At 39.7% G+C, this 20,954-nt stretch overlaps 1 protein-coding gene across 1 annotated transcript in view; it reads left to right on the top strand.

The window, feature by feature from the left end:
• Positions 1 to 20,954, top strand: part of LOC122794901 (pleiotropic regulator 1-like) — a 319,076-nt gene that overhangs the window by 191,424 nt on the left and 106,698 nt on the right. The window contains exon 4 of the mRNA XM_044063497.1: positions 8,152 to 8,205. Within this exon, the coding sequence (XP_043919432.1) occupies positions 8,152 to 8,205 (54 nt within the window). The remainder of the gene's footprint in view (positions 1 to 8,151; positions 8,206 to 20,954) is intronic.

The raw sequence follows: 20,954 nt of genomic DNA, 5'->3' as shown, positions 1-20,954 counted from the left end.
ATGTCCCCAAATTACTATTGAATTTAAATGAAACTGCCTGATTAATAAGCATAACTTACTTTAACAACATGAATCCATAAGCTATCTGCTCTATATATGCTACATTATATATGTCACTTGCATATGACAGTCTCTAGAGCACACGAAAAATACGTATTATTTTTGCAACATGCTATATTTGCACTAACCATACATTCTAAATTAACTCAATTGGCATCTGACAAGTTATTTGTTTGAAACATCAGTCTAAATATTAATTGTGCCCTTGAAATATTGTTGCCGTTTTGACAAAACAAAACCTGAATTGAAAAAGGAATGATTTGAAGTATTGTACAGATTTCAAAGACAGCTGCTGACACTGCAATATAAGTAGAAATGTATACATGCAAGGAAAAATTGAAATGCTTTATACTTTTAGTTAAAATAGCTTATTGTTAACTTTTTGCTTTATCAGAAAATTTAAAGAGCTAGGAAATTATTTCTAATTTGTCATTATAATGTTTACTAAAGTGATGTTAGTCACTGACTTGTTTAATAAATTGTGAGTCATGTACAAGACGGACTACTGAATGTTATTTCTGTTTACCTATGTTTGTGGAATTTCTTTTATTAGTACTGATTTAAAACAAGGGAAAGAAAGGGAAGGGAAATCTCTGTTTTTGGTCAGGGGAGGAGAGGCTTAAGAGTATTCTAACTGCCCTGAGAACTCTCTAAATACTATTTGATTAATACTTACCTAAGGTAAGTCTTGATTACAGTATAGGTACCTTCACATTCATTCTAGACCTGATGTGATTACCCATTCTGGAAGCACAAGGTGCCCTATGCATGATGGGAATTGTCAGGGTGATCATAGTTCATTCTTAGACACTGCTTTGTAAATCTATAAATATGTAAAAGCACTGCACACTAGAATGTAGGGCGCCTCTACTCAGTGTCAGGATACCACTGATAAGCCATGTCTTTTCATAAATGTAAGTTGAAGTTGGTGAACTGAAGAGTGGGAAAGTAAAGGAAGACAGTACACCTACAGTAAATTCATATTTCATTGGTAATCACTCATTGTCTCCTGCAGAGTCCTTTTAGTCAAATGATTTTAGTAATAATCTATTTGTTGTTGGCTTGTTTAGTGTATGCTCCTCTGTTGCATTTAATTTATCCAAAATGACATATCTGACATGTTTGGGATCTCTTAAGGGTAACTAAATATTGGATATTTTCTAAGTCAACATAATAATTGTTTACACTACTAACATTCCATCCTGATATATAAAATACTATAGAACAATAACAGAATAATATAGAATTTCATATCTCTTAAGAAAATTCTCCATATAATAATTGAACATATGGAGCTCAGTTGCTATTGTTGGTTAAAGCTATGAGTGGTAATCCAATAGATCTATCTTTATCTATTGGATTTGGAATGACTTTCATTCCATGTTTAATAGGAAATTCATATTTACTTGTATTTGATATTTTAGAATTAATGTTTTATAGAACTACTTTTTTAAAGCCTGACCAGAATTTTACCCTACTTGTATTTAAAGAAGACAGAACATTAAATTACACTCCCAAGTTTACACACATAAAAATAACATTCAGTGTTATCAGAGAATATGGTATAACTACTATAATCAAAATAAAAAAAAGAAGCAAAACGTTTCTTCCAACAATAGCTTGAAATGGATTTAACATTCTTATCATTAAATACTAATGGCTTAAATAATGCAAATAAAAGATCAAACTTACTAAAATATTTAAAACTAAAAAAGGCACAAGTAGTATTTCTCCAAGAAACACATTTTAAGACTAATGATAGCTTTATTTGGAACCCTAAGGACTATACAGTCTTAGCTCAGTCCTCCTATAGAACAAAGACAAAATGAGTATCAGTTCTCTGGAAGAAAAACATAATCACTCCAAAAGTTATTTATAAATATGAAGGCAAAGAAGGTCTACTAGCATTTGTCATAATTAAATTTAATAACAGAATATGGACCTTAGCTAATTTATATTGGTTCACAGGAATTGAAGCAGGAACGATTAAAAAAAAAAACCTAGATTTTATTTCCAACAATTATAAAGGAAATCTTATACTGGGAGGAGACTTTAATTGTACCTTAGAAGCTTCTGAAACCACCAAGAAGTCTTTTCACATAGCAACTATTTCAAAATCCTTAAAAAGATGGATTGATTCATTTCATTTAATAGATACTTCTAAAGTAAAAGATGATAAATCCTTATTATTTTCCCATAAAGACCATAGATTTGGAACCCAAACCAGAACAGACAAATTATTTGTAGTTCAAGATGTACAAACAAAAATCCTCAACTTCTCAATAGTTCCATGCCCCATCTCAGATCATGACTCTCTGATAATGAAGCTCCAAATAGAGTTTAAACCTTTAATCCTCTCAACTAGAATTCCATCATATATCACGAAAATTAAAGAATACAGACCCTGGATGTTGTCAGAATGACAATTATTTCTTGAAATTAATAATACAACAGAAATCAGTAGAGTCATGGTTTGGGACTCATTAAAAGCATATTTATTTGGTAAGACCCTTAGCTGGTACAAAAACAAAGTTAGAGAGTGGGAAACTGAATCACTTCAGTGGCTCTGCTGGACAGATGCACAGGGAGATAATCTAAGGGGGTGGCAAAAGCCAACACATTCTGGCTAGGCTTATAAATGCCTTTGGGCAGATAGCCTAGTACCTACCAATGAACCTATTAGACTTGCAAACCGCACTCTTGACAGCAAAATCTAAAAAAAAAATCAGAATTGTCCAGAAGTCAAAAAAGAAATAGAGAAATTAACTTAAAAATATAATGAAATTCTAACACACAAAACTTGTCTAGCCTTGGAAAAATTAAAAATAAACTCATTAGCCACCTCCCCCAGATATCTACATAACTTATCTACAAGAATTAAAATACATTCTAAAGCAAATGACATTGGTAGTATATATCATGAAAAGAAAGGAAAAAAAAGTATCAGATATAGGAGACATCCTTGAAGCATTTTGGTTCCATTATATGGAACACTTCAAAAAAGAAGATTTAGATACCAACCAAATAAACTTAGACACAAAACCTCATCAATATAAAAAAATTACTGAAAACTTAAAACTAGACCTACAAAAACCTATATCCTACAAAGAAATTGTTGATAAGATAAAAGAAAGTAAATCTAACAAAGCTCCAGGGATAGATGGTATAATTACGGAAATTTATAAACTCTTCCCTTCAACAGTAATCTCCCTTTTTCATAAAACTTTGCTAGAAGTCCAGTCAGAAGCAAAAATACCACCCTCATGGAAATAATCTCCCATAACACCAATTCTAAAAGATAATAAATGATCAGACCTTTGCACCTCATACAGACCTATATCATTACTGAATAATGATTGCAAAATATTCATGTTAATCCTAGCTAGCAGAATGAAAATCCCACTTTCAAAGACAATTAATAATGATCAATCTGGATTTTTATACAACAGGCACACACATGATAATATTAAAAGGATATTTACTCTTATATATTATGTGAATAAAGAAGATAGAGAAACACTTCGGATTAGACATAGAAAAGCATTTGATTCCCTCAGCTGGGAATATCTGTTTAAAACTTTAGCATTATTTGAAGTTCCTCCTCCCTTCATCTTATTAGTAAAAAACGTATATATATTAATAACGTAGCCTACATCAAATTAGGTTCTTTCACCTCAGAATCTATCCATATAACAAAAGTTACTAAACAAGGATACCCCCTTTCTCCTATTTTATTTGCTTTGGCTATAGAAATACTTGCAAAAATAATACACAATAATCCAAGAATAAAAGGAATAGAAGTCTTATGACCAGTACATACCTAAAATAATGCTTTTTGCTGATGATATTTTATTAACCCTATCAAACTCCAAGAGAGTCATTAGGAGAGCTAGAAGAAGTAATGGAGAAATTTTATAAGATTTCAGGTCTACACTTTAATAGATCAAAATTTCTATTTTTAAATAAGAAAAAAGAACTACAAGTTACAGATAAATCCATCATAGGAAAACAAGAACTTACACTAAATTATTTAGGAATAGTATTATGCAAAAATATAAACAAAACAATATTAATAAATTATAAAAACATTATTAAAGCAATACATATATATATATATAGAAAAGTGGAACAAAATTATATTAACTTTTGAAGACAGATTGCAATTAATAAAAATGGTATCGTTGTCAAAAATACTCTATGTAGCATTAGCAGTGCAGTTAATTCCTGAAAGATGCATTCTTAAAGAAATAAACTCGTGTTTAATAAAATTTTTATGGTATCGCAAAAAGAATAGAGTAGCTCTAACTCATCACATTAGACCCTGGAAATAAGGAGGATTGAACTTCCCAGAAATAGAAACATATATAAAAGCATCTGTGCTTAAAACTACAATAGACTGGATAAACACAAATTATTTTGCCAACTGTAAAGAATTAACAACGGCTATATTAACAAATGAATTTAATCTGTTAAAAAACGTTTTAATAGTAGACAAATCAAACAAATCCTGGTACATACTATGCATAAGTATACAATATAATATAACAAAACCTTCTAAGACAACACTGATTAATCATTACATCAATTCCTTTAGGAAACTTATCAATGCAAACATAGATCTAAAACTTTGGTTGGACCTTTTAACCCCATTTACCATCACTAATAACTTTCCTCACAAAATATATAGGGAAACAATAACCTCCTGGGAACAAAATGGATTCTTATGCTGGTTTCAATATGTAAATAAATTAAATGTTTTAGATATACATATGATAAAAACTGCTTACAGTATTCCAACACAGGACTGGTTAACCTTACAAAGCATTCTAATGTACACTCAATATTTATGCAGATTAATTAATAATTTCTCATTTAAAGATATTCCAAATCTAATACATTTTCTTTATGAATTTATATGTAATAGTTGTGAAAAGAAAAATTCCATTTCAAATCTATATAAAGAGTTAATAGCATATAAAACAATTCCCAAACCATCATACTGGCAGTTCTTAAAAGGTCAGTCATTGCAGTTAACAGAAGAAATTAAAACTAACATCTTACTATCAGTTAATTACACCTCTAACACACAGTACTAGAAAATATTTCACTGGAAATACGAGCATTTTTAACACCCAATAGAATTAAAAAGATCAGTACTACTACAAATGTTTTTTTGGTGGAGGTGTGAAAAAGTAAAGCAGACTGGATTCATATTTTTTATGAATGTAATACAATTAAATCATATTGGAATGGAATCGATCATTTTTTACAAGCTTTATTTAATGAATCCTTTACCTTAACTAAAGTATTGATTATACTAAATGTAAATGAAGGTCCCTACCTGAGTAAGGCAAATATGTACTTGTTATGGACAATACTAACCAGAAGGTGGCATTCAAATACACCCCCGACCTTGGAAGAATTCTACACTTTACTGAAGACAACTGCATTGATGGAAATAAAAATCAAAGAATTACGAATCTATCCCAGGCCATAATCCTTGGAAGAAAGTTATATCTTTGTTGGACACTCTGCAGTAATCAATATTGTATCTAATAACTGATCTGTTAATTCTATATGTAATAACATACAGTGTATATAACTGAAAGTCAGGCTATTGTAAATATTGTATATAGTTTAGAATGATATTTAAAAATGTTATGTAAATGCTATTTTAATTGAAAATAAAAAAAAATATTTGAGGAATAAAAAGTTAATTCCATTAGCATTAAATTTATATTGGGATTTTTATGCAAGTTATGAAACCCTGCTATGATGTGTGTCTATCCCCCCCCAAGATGACATGTTTGGGACGATTAAGCAATGTTTTATGGTCTGGGAGATGCATTGATATACTGATATAACAGCACATCATTATGTCAGGAGTGAGAATACCCTAGATAACCCTAATGTGTTTTTCTAGAGGTGAACAATGTAAGTGGAGTGTTTATCTGCCATATGAATAACCATATATGTAATGACTCCCAAAGCTGTGGCACTTCAGTATATTCTGTACTTAAAATATACCTTTTAGATTGACACTGAAGATCACGACTACTTCTCTTTATGTGGGATTTGACTTTGCTGCTCTTGATTGAACTCCACTACTACACCAAGAGAGTGGCATAAGTCTTTATCCTAGTGTTTCTCTGGATTGCCAGGCAGAGTAGATTAATTTCTGATGCCATTTTGACATCCAGCATAGAACATGCCACTGTGCTGTCTGTTTGTGAAACGTTAAGACTGGAAAGAGTTTGTACAAATGTGGCTCTAAAATTTCAACTTCTGGGTAAGGATGAATTCCAGAAACTAGTTACTTTCAATTCTGTTTCACTTGGAAAGCCACCTGATGATGGCAGTCAAGGGGGAGCATTTGATTATGCTAATGAAAGAAAAAAATATGTAACATCTTTGCTGGCAGTCAAAAAAGAATTGAGAGTGGTAAGTCATGCCCTTAATGGAGAAACTCATGCCATGTCAGTATGACTCAACAAACAACTCAGCGATGCTGTTATTTATACTGTCAACTGATGACCTGAGACATGACACCCTTTGAATAATTTGTGTCATAAGTAATTATTCTTTGCTTGAGGCAATTAAATCTACCAGTCATGCATTGGAAAAGAAAATGCTTCACCTGGAAGTCCATAGAATAAAATAATTTGTTCAAACATGGAACATTTTAAGTGTCCTGTCCTGTGGTTGAGTACAAAAAAAGTGGCAGATTCCCTTATTAAGAAGGGGGTTTCCAGCTTTGCAACTCTAAAAACAAGTGAAGGAATCGTGAATACTTTTATTGAATCATCTCAGGAAGGAATGTTACCTAGTGCTCTCTTCCAGAAATAGGAGAGATTACAAGGTCTGCAGTTGCAATCTAACAATGTTAATAATGGCTGTGGATCTCATAAGAGATCATTAGCAACCAACCAACTTCCAAGAAGAGTAAGCCCAAAAGTCACTTCCTTTGTCTGGGTTGGCCTTTAGTGGCCTGAATGCACCAGTAAAGACTTAAAGTAGAAGTAAAAAGTTATTGGCATTCAGAAGCCATGCATTTGAAACACTGTCATGTCCTTAAGGGGTCATTTGCATATACCCCATGGGTCTCCAGTACAGGACGTTTAAGGTATTTACACAGGGAAGCTCTAGTACTGCTGAGTATTGTAACTTTTGCTAAATGGTTTGTCTTTGTGACCTTTTTACCCTTTGGTTTGGTACTTGTACTAATGCAAGGCAGGGGCACAAGTACTGTGGACAAAATCAAGATAAGATTTTCCCAGTGAGGGGGATTTGTATTTTTTGACCATAATAACAACTTTGTTGACCTGCAGCGTAGAAGAGTGTAGTGCATTCCCTACATGGTTTTCTTAACAGAGAATGTGATAGTGAATACCTGCACCTTCTTTACTCATTGTATTGGCAAAACTTCTCACTAAAGGTTGTTTCATTAACTGGTTAGTGGTTAAGTGAGAACAGCTGAGCTCATATTTGTAAATCAGGTAAAATATTCATGAATGCTTGCCATGCATCTGTGTGGTTTATCTTGCCAAAAGATATTTAGTCTGAGAAGGGGTGAAATGTTTTCCTTTGTATGTGGAGGTAATTGGAAGGGACACTGGTATTTGTGAATGATAAAGCTGTAGTTGTAAGTATAGATGGGAAACAGAAGATAGACTGTATTTATGGATGTACTAGGTAACTGTTAATGGCAGCATAATTCATAAGGTTGAGCTTTAGGTACAGTTTTGAGCTGTTCTAAGATTAACAAATGAGTGTGTTAATTGGCTATGTTGATTTTACATTTACAGGCTGTTTTTATAGAACAGGTTTAATATAAATCCAATTTGCATAATTAGTTATTTCAAAATTTTGTCTTTGATTTCTGCTTTAAGCAGAACTGCTGTCAGTTTATATTTTTTTCTTTGTCTGTGCTACTTAATACAAAATGAAGGCTATTTTCCTATAGATCCATGGTGATTCACATAGTAAAGGGCTTTACAGCCTGAAAGTTTGTCTTTTTAATGTATACTATTCGTAATGTATTATTACCTGCTGTGTTAAGCATGTGTAATAACTGCTGACTTTTTATTTTAGCTCAGAGTCCACAATATATGATAACTGGTACCCACCCGTATCCTTCAGGGCCTGGTAAGTAAACAGCAACATTAGTTGATGTGAAACAATATTTTATGCTTCTTTTGTATCTAATAATGTGTGAATTTTTAAAGCATCTGCCTCCAGTGTTATATATACATATGTATCCAGCAAAAATTAATTCCTGTTTGCTTAAGATAAGTTAAGCATATGTTTTTCCTGTACAGCAGTTTCTAAATCTCATCTGTCCCTTTTTGGTTTGCTCTATCATCCTTTGAAAAAGAAACTTAAGAATAATCTCCCGACTAAAGGTCTGTGACTGAGGCCTGCGAGCCAAAGCTATCCTTTTAGGGGGAGGGTAGGCATAGTGGTTAAGGCCTTAACCTCACAGATATAAGGTGAAGGGTTTGATTCAGACCTCTCTTTATTGACTAGGCGTGTAATAGTCTGTAAAGTGATAGATTAGTATTCACTTATGAACCATCTCAAAACAGCACATTTGAAGACTGTAATTTATATGCATCTCAGCCAGCTATGAAAATAAGGTATATAAAGGAAGGCTAGTGATGTTCTTCGTGTTTCACTGTTGCAGTCATAACTGTAGGGTGCTCCTGCCGGCAGGCAGCCCGAGGTCAGCCAGAATCCCAAAGTCTGGGTCCGGCGTCGGCTGTATAAGCTAGTATCCTGACGTCAGTACGCCTTGGTACATAGCCCTCAGCCGACGCCATCTTCTCCAGTCTTTCTTGCCGTGCGGTGGAAAGCAGCTCGCAAAATGTTGGTTGGCGATTTTCGAACAGCGTATTTGGTTGTTGTCGGTCCGAAGTTCTTACTTCTCTTCTCAAAGCTAAGTACCCCGTTGGGGAATCTTTTTCTTGTTCCTCTGATGTCAGAAAAAGTTAATAATTGTATAGCGTGTGGGAAACAAATACCTCATAAAGATTTCCACTCTTACTGTCTACCTTGCTTAGGCCCTGACCACGACGTTTCTTGTTGTCGGTTCTGTGCCAGGTTCAACTCTCGTACTATCAAGCGCAGGTACGATTGGGCTTTAAATTATTTTGGCAGACGCTTCAATTACAGAATGTCGTCGGACACTACCGGAGTTCAAAAGAAGCGCAAAGACAAAGACAGGCCTCCGAGGTCCAAGCAGGACTCGTTGCAGCTGGAGCCAGCGTCCGGTTCGGCTGTCGTCAGTGAGGCGCTTTTGCAGCCCCTGTCGTCCGCCACTTCTGAACCGATGGCCGATACGGACTCCCATGGGGAGCCATCAAGGCCCAATATCTTAACTGCTGCAGGACCTTCGGACGTCGCTCCTTCAGATGGGACCGGAACCGCTGTGCAGGTACCGGCTTCTGAGGGGGTTTTCAGGCCTACTCATATCACTATTTCAAAGGCAAAGACAAAGACTCCTACTAAGTCTAAAGTTTCAGCTCAAGCTGCTTCTGAATCCACTCCCAAGACACAAAAACAATTATTGAGGATGGCTGAAGATTTGCTTACAATGATTAGGGGTTCTCACCCCCCTCCTGAGAAAAGGCCTCGACAGGATGTTACTCTGGATTCCTCTGACCAGGCCTCTGTATCTTCTGTTTCTTCCTCTGATCAGGACTATTCCTTTCCCCCTTATGAGGATTCGGATGCTGAGGATTCTTTGCCCTCGGCCTCTCCGCCTGAGGATTTTTCTTTTGGGGAAACCTTGCATGAGATGAGGGAACATTTTCATTGGGAAGGACAGGAATATTCTGCTTCCAAAAAGAGGCTTAGAGAATTTCTTCTTCTTCCTCAGCATAGGCCTTTAGCTATCCCTCCTGTCTTAGAACATTGTAGATGATGCTTTTTCTGAGGCTAATTTGAATCCTGATTCCATGCCTCCTGCTCCTTCTAAGCCTGATAGATTTTATAGGATTCCTGACTCTCATTTATTTTTATTTAAAAACCCTTCTGCAGATCCTGAAACTATTTCTCAGGGCTCTAAGGCTGCTAAGGTTGCTTCTTCTAAAAATCCTATTCCCTCTGAGAAGGATTCTCGTGCTTTAGACAGGTGGGGTAAAAAGGTATATACTTCTGCTACCCTGTCTGTAAGGGCTTTAAATTGCCAGTTTCATATGTTTAAATATCAGCAATTTCTTTTGTCTGTTTTAAAGCAAAAGCTTGCTTCCCATCCTTCTTGTGTAGAGGATAAGGAACTTCAGGATGTTTTGCATGCTACTGAACAGGTTAACAAGCATAGCTTACATTGTGGTTTTGATGCTTTGGATGCTTCTTGCAGGGCTGCTGCCTCTGGTACTGTGATTAGGAGACATGCCTGGCTCCGTGAACAAAGTACCTGAACAGGTTAAGGCTAAGTTATTAGATGCCGCTGTTCAACAAGATGTTCTTTTTGGTTCTAAGGCTGAGGAAGTTATTAAAAAGATGGAAGAAAAGGCAAAATCCATGCAGACTGTAAAAGATTTCTTGCAAGTTCAGCCTCCTAGATTTTCCAGGAATTGGCCCTCAAAAAATTGGTCCTTTCCCACGTCTGACAGGCCTCAAAGGGGAAGATATAGACGGTCCAGAGGTCGTGGTCAAGATCAGACCTCTTACAGATCTAGACAATGAACTGCTTCTTCACCTAGAAGGGGAGAAGACAGATCCCAATCTCAAAGAAAGCAAACTCAATGACTCTCTCGGTTGGGCTTCAGGACCCCTTCACCTGGACGCCCCTCTCGGAGGAAAACTGTCTCTTTTTTACAGAAATTGGACTCATATTACCCAGGACAGATGGGTATTGGACGTGATTTTAAAAGGTTACAAGTTCCATTTTCACACTTTGCCAAGGACTCACGGTTGGCCAGATCTGCCAAAACTTCAATGGTCAGAGGCCTTAACTCAAGTGGATGCTCTTCTGGCCATGAGAGCCATAGAGCCTGTTCCACTCGGAAATGGGAAAAGGGTTTTATTCAAGGCTGTTTCTGGTTCCCAGAAAACAAAACTCATGGAGACCTATTCTGGACCTTTCTGTGTTAAACACCTTTTGGAAATTCCAAAGTTCAAGATGCTTACTCTGCAACAGCTAATTCCAATGCTCTCTCAGGACGCCTGGATGGTGACATTGGACTTAAAGGAAGCCTATTTGCATATCCCTATCAGACAAGAACGCAGGAAATTCCTCAGGTTCAAGGCAGGTTCAAGGCACTTTCAATTCTCTGTTCTGCCCTTTGGTTTATCTACTGCGCCCAGAGTCTTCACCAAGTGCCTGGCACCAGTAGTGGCTTACTGCAGACTTCAGGGGATCCAGATTTACCCCTATTTGGACGACTGCCTTATTCAGGCAGACAGCAAGGATCTTCTGCTTCAACATCTGGACTTTGTTCAACGTCTTCTCCTACTACTGGGATTCTCAGTGAACATAAAAAAGTCACATTTGATCCCTTCTCAACAAATGGTATTCTTGGGAGCCCTCTTAAATACAACCTTACAAAGGGCCTACCTCACTCCAGAAAAACAAACTCAGCTGGCTTCTACTTTCACCACCTTGGCAACTCTATCTCAGCTCACTGCAAGGAAATTCCTGCAGGCTCTGGGCTACATGGCTTCCTGCATTCTGTTGATTCCAAACGCAAGGCTTCACATGAGAAAGCTTCAATGGTATCTGAAAAGTGTATGGTCACAGCATTACCACGATCTGGATATTCTGATTCCTCTGATCCCTGCCTCCAGAAGGAGTTCCTCTGGTGGTCCAGGGCTTGCACTTTAAACGAGGAAAACCTTTTCGTCTCCCTCAACCTACTCAAATCCTAACCACGGATGCCTCGGATTATGCTTGGGGAGCACACTTTCTAGACAATTGCCAGCAGGGAACCTGGACAAAGGACCATCTTCACTGGCACATCAATCTGAAGGAAATGTTGGCAGTTCAAAATGCCCTTTAGCCTTCAAAAACCTTTTACAACCAGGGCCTCTGCTAATTTGCACAGACAACACCACGGTCATGTGGTACATCAACAAGCAGGGGGGGTTCTCATTCATACCCCCTTTGCAGACTAGCTATGGGTTTATGGGACACAGCTCTAAATTTGAATCTGCATCTCCAGGCTCAATTCATTCCAGGGAAACAGAATCTCTTAGCAGACAGCCTGAGCAGAAACATTTCAGATCCTCACAAATGGATGCTAGACACCAACTTGTTCAACAGGATTACTGCAGTTTGGGGATGTCCCCAGATAGATCTGTTTGCATCCCATCTCAATCATCAGCTGCCTCGCTTTTGCACCAGGTCCTTCCACAAAACAGCATGGAGAGTGGCTGCCCTGTCCTTCAGCTGGAGAAGCCTTTCAGCATATGCCTTCCCTCCTCTTCCTCTACTGCCTCGGGTACTAATGAAGATAAAACAGGACAAGCCCAAGTTCCTCATCCTGATTGCTCCAAATTGGCCTCGACAGTTTTGGTATCCAACCTTAAAGCTCCTGTTCTCGGGGCCTCCTTGGATTCTCCCACTGAACCCTTCGCTTCTGTCCCAGCATCAGGGTCAGTTACTACATTCCAATCTCAAGACCCTTTGCCTGGCAGCTTGGCTCTTCAAAGGAATTTGATTTCCTCTAGTCTTCCCAAACAAGTTTTGGATGTTCTTTTGGAAGCTAGACGGCCTAGCACTAGGAAATCCTATGCCTCTAAATGGAAGAGGTTTTCTATTTGGATGCAGGACCGAGGCTCTGTTCCTCAGGTTCTTGATCTCTCCTCTATTTTGCTTTACCTTTCGGAACTTTTATCTAAAGGACTTTCTTTTTCTTCCATTAAGATACATGCTTCTGCTATCTCTGCATTACAGTTCTGATCCTCCTGTTTTTTCACATCCTTTGGTGAAGCAGTTCTTGAGAGGGGCTAAAAATTTGCGGCCTCCAAGGACCCCTCCTGTTCCTGCCTGGGATCTTAATTATGTTTTAGAAAAACTTACTTTGCCTCCTTTTGAGCCTGCTGCATCTTCAGATATTAAGTTTCTATCCTGGAAGACTGTTCTTTTGCTAGCATTGACCTCTGCCAGAAGGGTCTCAGAGTTGCAAGCTCTCATGGCTGTGGAACCATACCTTATTTTCCATCAGGACAGAGTATCCTTGAGGACCAATCCTACTTTCATGCCTAAGGTGATTTCGAAAGTGGCTTTAAATCAGACAATTCACCTTCCTACTTTCTTTCCAAATCCTCAAAATAAAGGGGAAAGGATTTTGCATTCATTGGATGTGCACAGGCAGTTACGATTTTACTTGGACAAGACTAAAGATTTCAGAAAGTCTAACCAATTGTTTGATGTTCTTCATCTCACATTGCTGCAGTCCTTACACTTGGGTAGTCCGCTGTCCCCGGTCGGCCCGACTATCAAAGTATAAGGCTGACGCCGGTCAAGGCGCATTTGACTGACATCAGGACGTCAGGGTACAAATGCGCATGACCGACGTCATATCCTCAGTCTTTTTTGCCGCATGGTCCGATGCAGAAGCAGCTTTGCAAGTGCCGGTTGGCGTTCTGAAATTTTTCGATTCCGGAGTTTCAGACCGACTCAAAGTTGGCTAAGTACCCCGTTGGGGAATATTTTAGTTTTTTCTTGCCTCAGTGGTTTACCGGATGTCAGAAAAAGTGAATAATTGTATTTCTTGTGGGAAACAGATACATAGAGATTATCATACTTTGTGTATTCCTTGTTTAGGGCCTGAGCACGGCGTTGTTGGGTGCCGCTTTGTGCTAGATTCAATAAACGCACTATAAAGAGAAGGTTAGATTGTGCCAGGTTAGTCTTCGGAAGCGGTGCAATTATAAAATGCCGTCGGATGCTCCAGCCGCTTCCTCGAAGAAGCGCAAGGACAAAGCAATTAAGCCTAGGCTAGAAGAACCGTCCGTACCGGACGCCGGTTCTTTAGAGGTGTCGGTGGAGCCGGTGGTTCCACGGAGGTTTCTTTGGGTTCCCAGGGAGAGACTTTGTTGTTGCAGGATGTGGCCTCTCAGGAGGCAGGTCAGGCTGAAGGGGCTTCTCAGGCTACTATACTACCCTCTCTTCCTAAGGTGGTTAGGCCCTCTCCTTCTGTTTCCAAGGCTTCTCCCAGAGGCAGGCCAGGTTTAGCTTCAGTTGGTGTCACCCCTAGTTCTTCTGGAACTGTGCCCAAGAAGCATATGCTTAAAATGGCAGAAGATTTGATTACTTTGATTAGGGTTCCTTGCCCCCTCCTGATAAGAGGCCTAGGGTGGAGCCTGAGTTAGGGAGTTTTGAGCAGGCTTCGGATGTTTCAGAGTCTTCGGCTGAAGACTTGCAGGAGTATTCTCCTTATTCTGATTCTGAGGTGGATGATTCTACTCCTTCTGCTTCTCCTCCTGAGGATTTTTCATTTTCAGAAACTCTTCATTCCATGAGGGAACATTTTAAGTGGGAAGGTCAGGACTTCTCTGATTCCAGGAAAAGGCTTAGGGAATTTTGTTTTTACCCCAGCATAGGCCTTTGGCTATACCTCCTGTTTTGGAGGTGGTGGAAGATGTTTTTTCAGAGGCTTCTCTTAATCCTGATTCTTTGCCTCCTGCTCCTGTTAAACCAGATAGGTATTACAGGGTGCCTGAAGCTCATAAGTATCTTTTTAAGAGTCCTAGGGCTGACCCAGAAACTGTTAGTCAGGGGCCTAAAGGTGTTAAGGCTTCTGTTGTCAAGAATCCGGTTCCTTCTGATAAAGAGGCCAGGGCTTTGGATAGATGGGGAAAGAAAGTTTATACTTCCTCCACTCTAGCTATGAGGGCTTTGAATTGCCAGTTTCACATGTTGAAATACCAAAATTATCTCCTTTCACAATTGAAGTCTAAGGTTGATGCTCTGGCGGAAGGTATTGATTGTAAAGAGTTGCAAGATTTAGTACATGTTTCTGAACAGGTGGGTAAGCATTCTTTGCAATGTGGTTTTGATGCTGTACAGGCCTCGTCTAGGGTGGCTGCTACTGGGTCAGTTATTCGCAGGCACGCCTGGCTGAGGGATCAGAATTTATCTGACCATGTTAAAACAAGGATTTTAGATGCTCCTTTACAATCTGATGTGTTGTTTGGTTCTCCTGTTGAGTCAGTTTTAAAGAAAATGGAAGACAAGGCTAAGTCTATGCAGACTGTTAAAGATTTTTTGCAGGTTCAACCTCCAAAGTTTAGTAGAAATTGGCCTGCTAAGGGGTGGACGTATCCTTCTTATGATTCCCAGTCTAGGGGTAGAGCTAGACGTGGTAGGGGCAGAGCTCAGGGCTCTTTCAGGCCTAGAACAGGGAGTTCTCCTGCACAGTCTTCGGGTGAGGGCAGGGGTCAGTCCTTTCGTAAACAGACCCAATGACCTACCTTTTCAGCTGACGAAGCCTTCTCGTCTGGCAGCACCTTTGGGAGGAAGGTTGGCACTTTTCAAAGAAAATTGGAGTTTAATTACCCAAGACAGATGGGTATTGGATATCATACACCACGGTTACAGGTTTTATTTCCATACCTTGCCTCCTTTCAAAGGCATGCCAGACGTTCCTCCTCCACAAAGAATAGAGGCTCACAAGCAAATTTCTCTGTTACTCCAAATAGGGGCCATTCAGCCGGTCCCTATGCCAGAGGTGGGCCTAGGATTTTATTCTCGCCTGTTCCTAGTACCAAAGAAAGGGAACACGTGGAGACCAATTTTGGACCTATCTATCCTCAACACTTATCTGGACATTCCCAAGTTCAAAATGTTGACGTTACAGCAGCTTTTACCTCTGCTGGGCAAAGATCATTGGATGGTAACTTTAGATCTCAAGGAGGCTTATCTTCATGTTCCTATCAGACTGAGTTGCAGGAAGTGTCTGCGTTTTCGAGCTGGGAATTCTCATTATCAGTTCTCTGCATTGCCCTTTGGCTTATCTACTGCACCCAGAGTGTTCACGAAAGTTCTGGCTCCAGTGATAGCTTTCCTCAGGTTAAAAGGAATACAGATTTATCCTTACTTGGATGATTGCCTGATTCTGGCTCAAGGAAAGGACGAACTTCTTCATCATCTACACTATGTGATAGCAGTGCTAAGATGCCTGGGGTATTCTGTGAACGAAATAAAGTCCAGTCTAGTACCCTCTCAGGACATGTGCTTTCTGGGTGTGAGACTGAATACAGCATCCCAGATGGCCTTTTTGACCCCGGACAAACAAAAGAATCTTTCCCTTTACTTTCATCAGTTGTCTCATCGGTCCAGGCTGACTGCAAGGACAGTCCTTCAAGCCTTGGGGTTCATGGCATCTTGTATTCTGGTGCTTCCCAATGCCAAACTGCATATGAGGAAGCTGCAATGGTATCTCAAAAATGTATGGACACAGCACTGCCAGGATTTGGACACTGTCATTCACATAATACCTTGCATTCAAAAGGAATTTTTGTGGTGGGCTCAGGAATGTCACCTAAACAAGGGACTCTCTGTGACCCGGCCAGAGGCGAGTCAGATTCTAACGACAGATGCCTCAGACATAGCTTGGGAGCCCATCTGAATGGAAAGTGGATACAAGACAAGTGGCCTGCCAGACTACAGCATCTACATATCAACTTGAAAGAGATGTTAGCAGTCCAGTTTGCATTAATAGCTTTCAAGGATTTACTTCTTCCAGGGCAGGTGTTGATTCTAACAGACAACACAACTGTCATGTGGTACATCAACAAGCAAGGCGGAACACATTCTTATCCCTCTGCAGGCAAGCAATGATTTTGTGGGAGACTGCTCTCAGTTTACAGCTAAATCTTCAGGCAAGGTTTCTGCCAGGAGCACAGAATTCCTTAGCAGATGTGTTGAGCAGACAAATTATGGATCCCCACGAGTGGAAATTGGATCCTCATGTATTTCAGAAATTGACAGTGTCATGGGGAACTCCAGACATAGATCTGTTCGCTTCTCCACTAAACCACCAGCTGCCAAAGTTTTGCACAAAAAGGTTTCATCCCACAGCTTGGAAAGTGGATGCTCTTTCTTTCAATTGGAGCAATCTTCATGTGTATGCCTTTCCACCTCTGCCTCTCCTCCCAAAGGTACTACTGAAGGCCAGACAAGACAAGCCAAGGATGATTTTGATAGCTCCAGATTGGCCTCGACAGCATTGGTACCCATTACTGAGAAGCCTGGTACGGAAGCCTCCATGGCCTTTACCTTGTATTCCACACCTGTTGTCTCAGGAGGACAGTCATTTGCTCAATGTCAAGCTTCACTCTCTGCACCTAACAGCCTGGCATATTCTGTTTTGAACCGTAGTGGGCCTCCACTTCCACAGCAAGTTTTGAATGTTATTTTGGAAGCTAGAAGGCCTAGTACAAGGAAAGTGTATGCAGATAAATGGAAGAGATTTTTATTTTGGAGTGCAGCAAAGGATTTTGATATTTCCGAGCCTAATTTAAGTGTGGCTCTTCAATATCTTACTGAGTTACTGGACAAAGGTTTGTCCTTATCTTCTATTAAGGTTCATGCTGCAGCAATTTCAGCTCACTATGATTGTGACCCACCATTGTTTTCTCATCCTTTGTTCAAGCAATTTCTTAGAGGGCAAAGAATATAAGACCCCACGAAGAGCTCCTACTCCTGCTTGGGATCTCAATTTTGTGTTGGAGAAACTCACTCTACAACCTTTTGAGCCTGCAGCTACTGCTGAGTTAAAGTTTTTATCATGGAAGACTGCTTTTTTGTTGGCTATTACCTCTGCAAGAAGGGTTTCTGAGTTACAGGCCCTTATGGCGGTTGAGCCTTTCTTAATTTTCCATAAGGATAGGGTATCTTTACGTACTAATCCTTCCTTTATGCCTAAAGTGGTTTCTAGTGTGGCTTTAAACCAAACTATTCATTTGCCTACTTTTTATGCAATTCCCCAATATAATGGGAATTGATTTTGCACACTTTAGATGTACACAGGCAGTTGCGATATTATTTGGACAGAACTAAGGGTTCAGGCAGTCTCAGCAGTTATTTGTTTCTTTTGCTTTGAGTTCTCAGGGCAAGCCTGTGTCAAAACAAACTATTTCTAAGTGGATTGGGTTTTGCATTGCTTTCTGTTATTCCCATCATGGCAAGGAAATTCCAGCTGGGATTAGGCCTCATTCCACTAGGGCTACTGCCACTTGACAGCTTTTTGAGGGGTGGCAACTAAGGATATTTTGGAGGCAGCTACTTGGAGTTCAGTGCATACTTTCTCTAGGCATTATCACCTTCCACTTTACTCTAAATCCAGGGCTGGTTTTGCCACTGCTGTTTTGCAGGGCATTTTGGCAGCTCCTGCTTCCTTATAGTTTAGCCATCCTCCCTTACCTCTGCTTTGGGATTCTACCCAAGTGTAAGGACTGCAGCAATGTGAGATGAAGAACATAGTACAGTTTTGTACCTACCATAAATGTAGATGTTCGAGGATCCACATTGCTGCAGTCAATACCCTCCCTCCTTCCCCTCTTGGAGGCGGTTGTGTGGGTTGGGTTGTTAATAGGGTGTATATTGTATATATTGTACATATTATTAGTGCTAGGATGGTTGGTTGTTGGTTTGCTGTCTTTTGGTTTTGACCTTTATTTCTAGGGTCTTCTGACATCTGGGGCAAGAAAAGACTGAGGATATGACGTCGGTCATGCGCATTTGTACCCTGACGTCCTGATGTCAGTCAAATGCGCCTTGACCGACGTCAGCCTTATACTTTGATAGTCGGGCCGACCGGGGACAGCGGACTACCCAAGTGTAAGGACTGCAGCAATGTGGATCCTCGAACATCTACATTTATGGTAGGTACAAAACTGTACTTTTCCTTTGCCTCCAGTTCTCTTGGAAAACCTATTTCTAAACAAACTATTTCCAAATGGATTGCTTATGGAATCAGATTTTGTTACACTCATCATGGGAAACAGTTTCCAGGGACCATTAGAAGTCATTCTACTAGAGCAGCTGCTACTTCTACAGCTTTCCTCAGAGGAGTCCCTACCAAGGATATCTTGGAAGCTGCCACTTGGAGTTCTGTGCATACTTTTTCCAAGCACTACAATCTCCCCTTGTTTTCTAAGTCTAGGGCAGGCTTTGCCTCTGCTGTCTTGCAGGGTATTCTTGCCTCCCCTTCTTCTATCTAAAGCCTCCTCCCCTCTACACTGCTTTGGGATTCCACCCTACAGTTATGACTGCAACAGTGAAACACGAAGAACATAGTACAGTTGTGTACACCTATCATAAATGTAGATGTTGAGTGTCTTCACTGTTGCAGTCGGGTTCCCTCCTCCTATCCCCTCTTTTCTCTTATTTGTGGTGTATTTGTGTTTCCTTGTTGGATTCATTTTTGATTTGTTGGGGACTTCTGACATCTAGGGCAAGAAAGGCTGGAGAAGATGGTGTCGGCTGAGGGCTATGTACCAAGGCGTACTGACGTCAGGATACTAGCTTATACAGCCGCCTTGACCCAGACTTTGGGATTCTGGCCGACCTCGGGCTGCCTGCCGGCAGGAGCACCCTACAGTTATGACTGCAACAGTGAAGACACTCGAACATCTACATTTATGGTAGGTGTACACAACTGTACTGTGCAATGCAGAAGTCCAGGAAGTTACCAAAAGAATGAGGAAGTTCAGGGAAAAGTGAGAGATAAAAAAGAACTAGATTAAGAAGGAGTACTGGTTGACTAACAAAGAGGTTAAGGGAACAGTTGCAGTGGCAAAGAGTAAGGCATTGGAGAGACTCTTCATGCTTCAGAAGGTGATTCAGCAGTTGGCATAAAGAAGCTCTGTCAGGTTGCAAAGCAGTGACTGAAATGTAAAGACAGATAGTTGTAAGACAGCTGTCATTAGGGATGCCAGCAACAATCTGATCACCAGTCCAGAAGATATCATAAGACAAATGGAAGTATGTTGAAGAAAATTCCAGAGAAGTGGTACTGCCCCATGCACAATCCATGATGAAAGAGGAAGATGACTCAACCTGGATGAAGTATGAGGAGTTCTAAGGAATAGGAATTCAGAGGAAGGAAATGGCTCAGATGAATTCACATCAGATATAATCAAGATGTTGGATGCATTAGGGGAGGAATGAGTCTTAAGGGTATTTGTGGCGTGGAGTGAAAAACGTATCACAGATTGGAAAATAAGCATTCTAATGTCATTGTGTAAGAACAAAGGGATGTTTGTAGATTTGGGTAGGACAGACATATCAAACTCTTCTCACACTTGAGGATTGTCCTAGAGAGAGTAATGGATAAATGGACATGCAGTATATTAGAAACTGAGGTAGGAAAAGAGCAGTCCAGATTCAGATCAGGATGCAGTACAGCCAACCCAATGTTTGCAGTGACACAGTGTAGAATTAAAGATTGGGAAAGAGCCATTCCTGAGCTTGGAGAATGCATATGATAAGGTTCCAACAAAGATGACTTTGAGTAGTCTTACTGTGGTTTGAAGTCTCAGGAACATTGATAGAATTAGTGCAAGCTATGAAAAGGACTCTGACAATCTTTTGACTCTTAGTGGGGTTAATACTGGGAGTGGGTGTGCTTCAGGATTCAGATCTGACCCTGCTCTTGTTCATACTGACGATGGACTACATTAGCAGACAATTTGGAGGAAACCGAGCAACAAAGCTGCTGTATTCAGATGAAGTGGTAGTGCAAGTAGATTCTGAACAGAATCCCCATCAAATGATGGGGACTGGATGGCATCCTATTGAAATGTTGGCACTCAAAATGCCAAGTGCTGACAAGCTAAAAAAAATAGACAGAAAACACAGGAAAAGAGCGAATGTTGAAAGTCACTCTTCTGCTTGAAAATTCCTTTTTCTGGGGGAAGGGGGGGGGGCTTGTCCCTCCACC

The sequence above is a fragment of the Protopterus annectens genome, chromosome 2.part1 (assembly GCF_019279795.1).
Source record: "Protopterus annectens isolate FY-2018-M chromosome 2.part1, PAN1.0, whole genome shotgun sequence".
Classification (NCBI taxonomy): Eukaryota; Metazoa; Chordata; order Ceratodontiformes; family Protopteridae; genus Protopterus; species Protopterus annectens.
The sequence above is the reverse complement of the archived record's forward strand: the minus strand, read 5'-3'. Positions and strand labels throughout refer to the sequence as shown.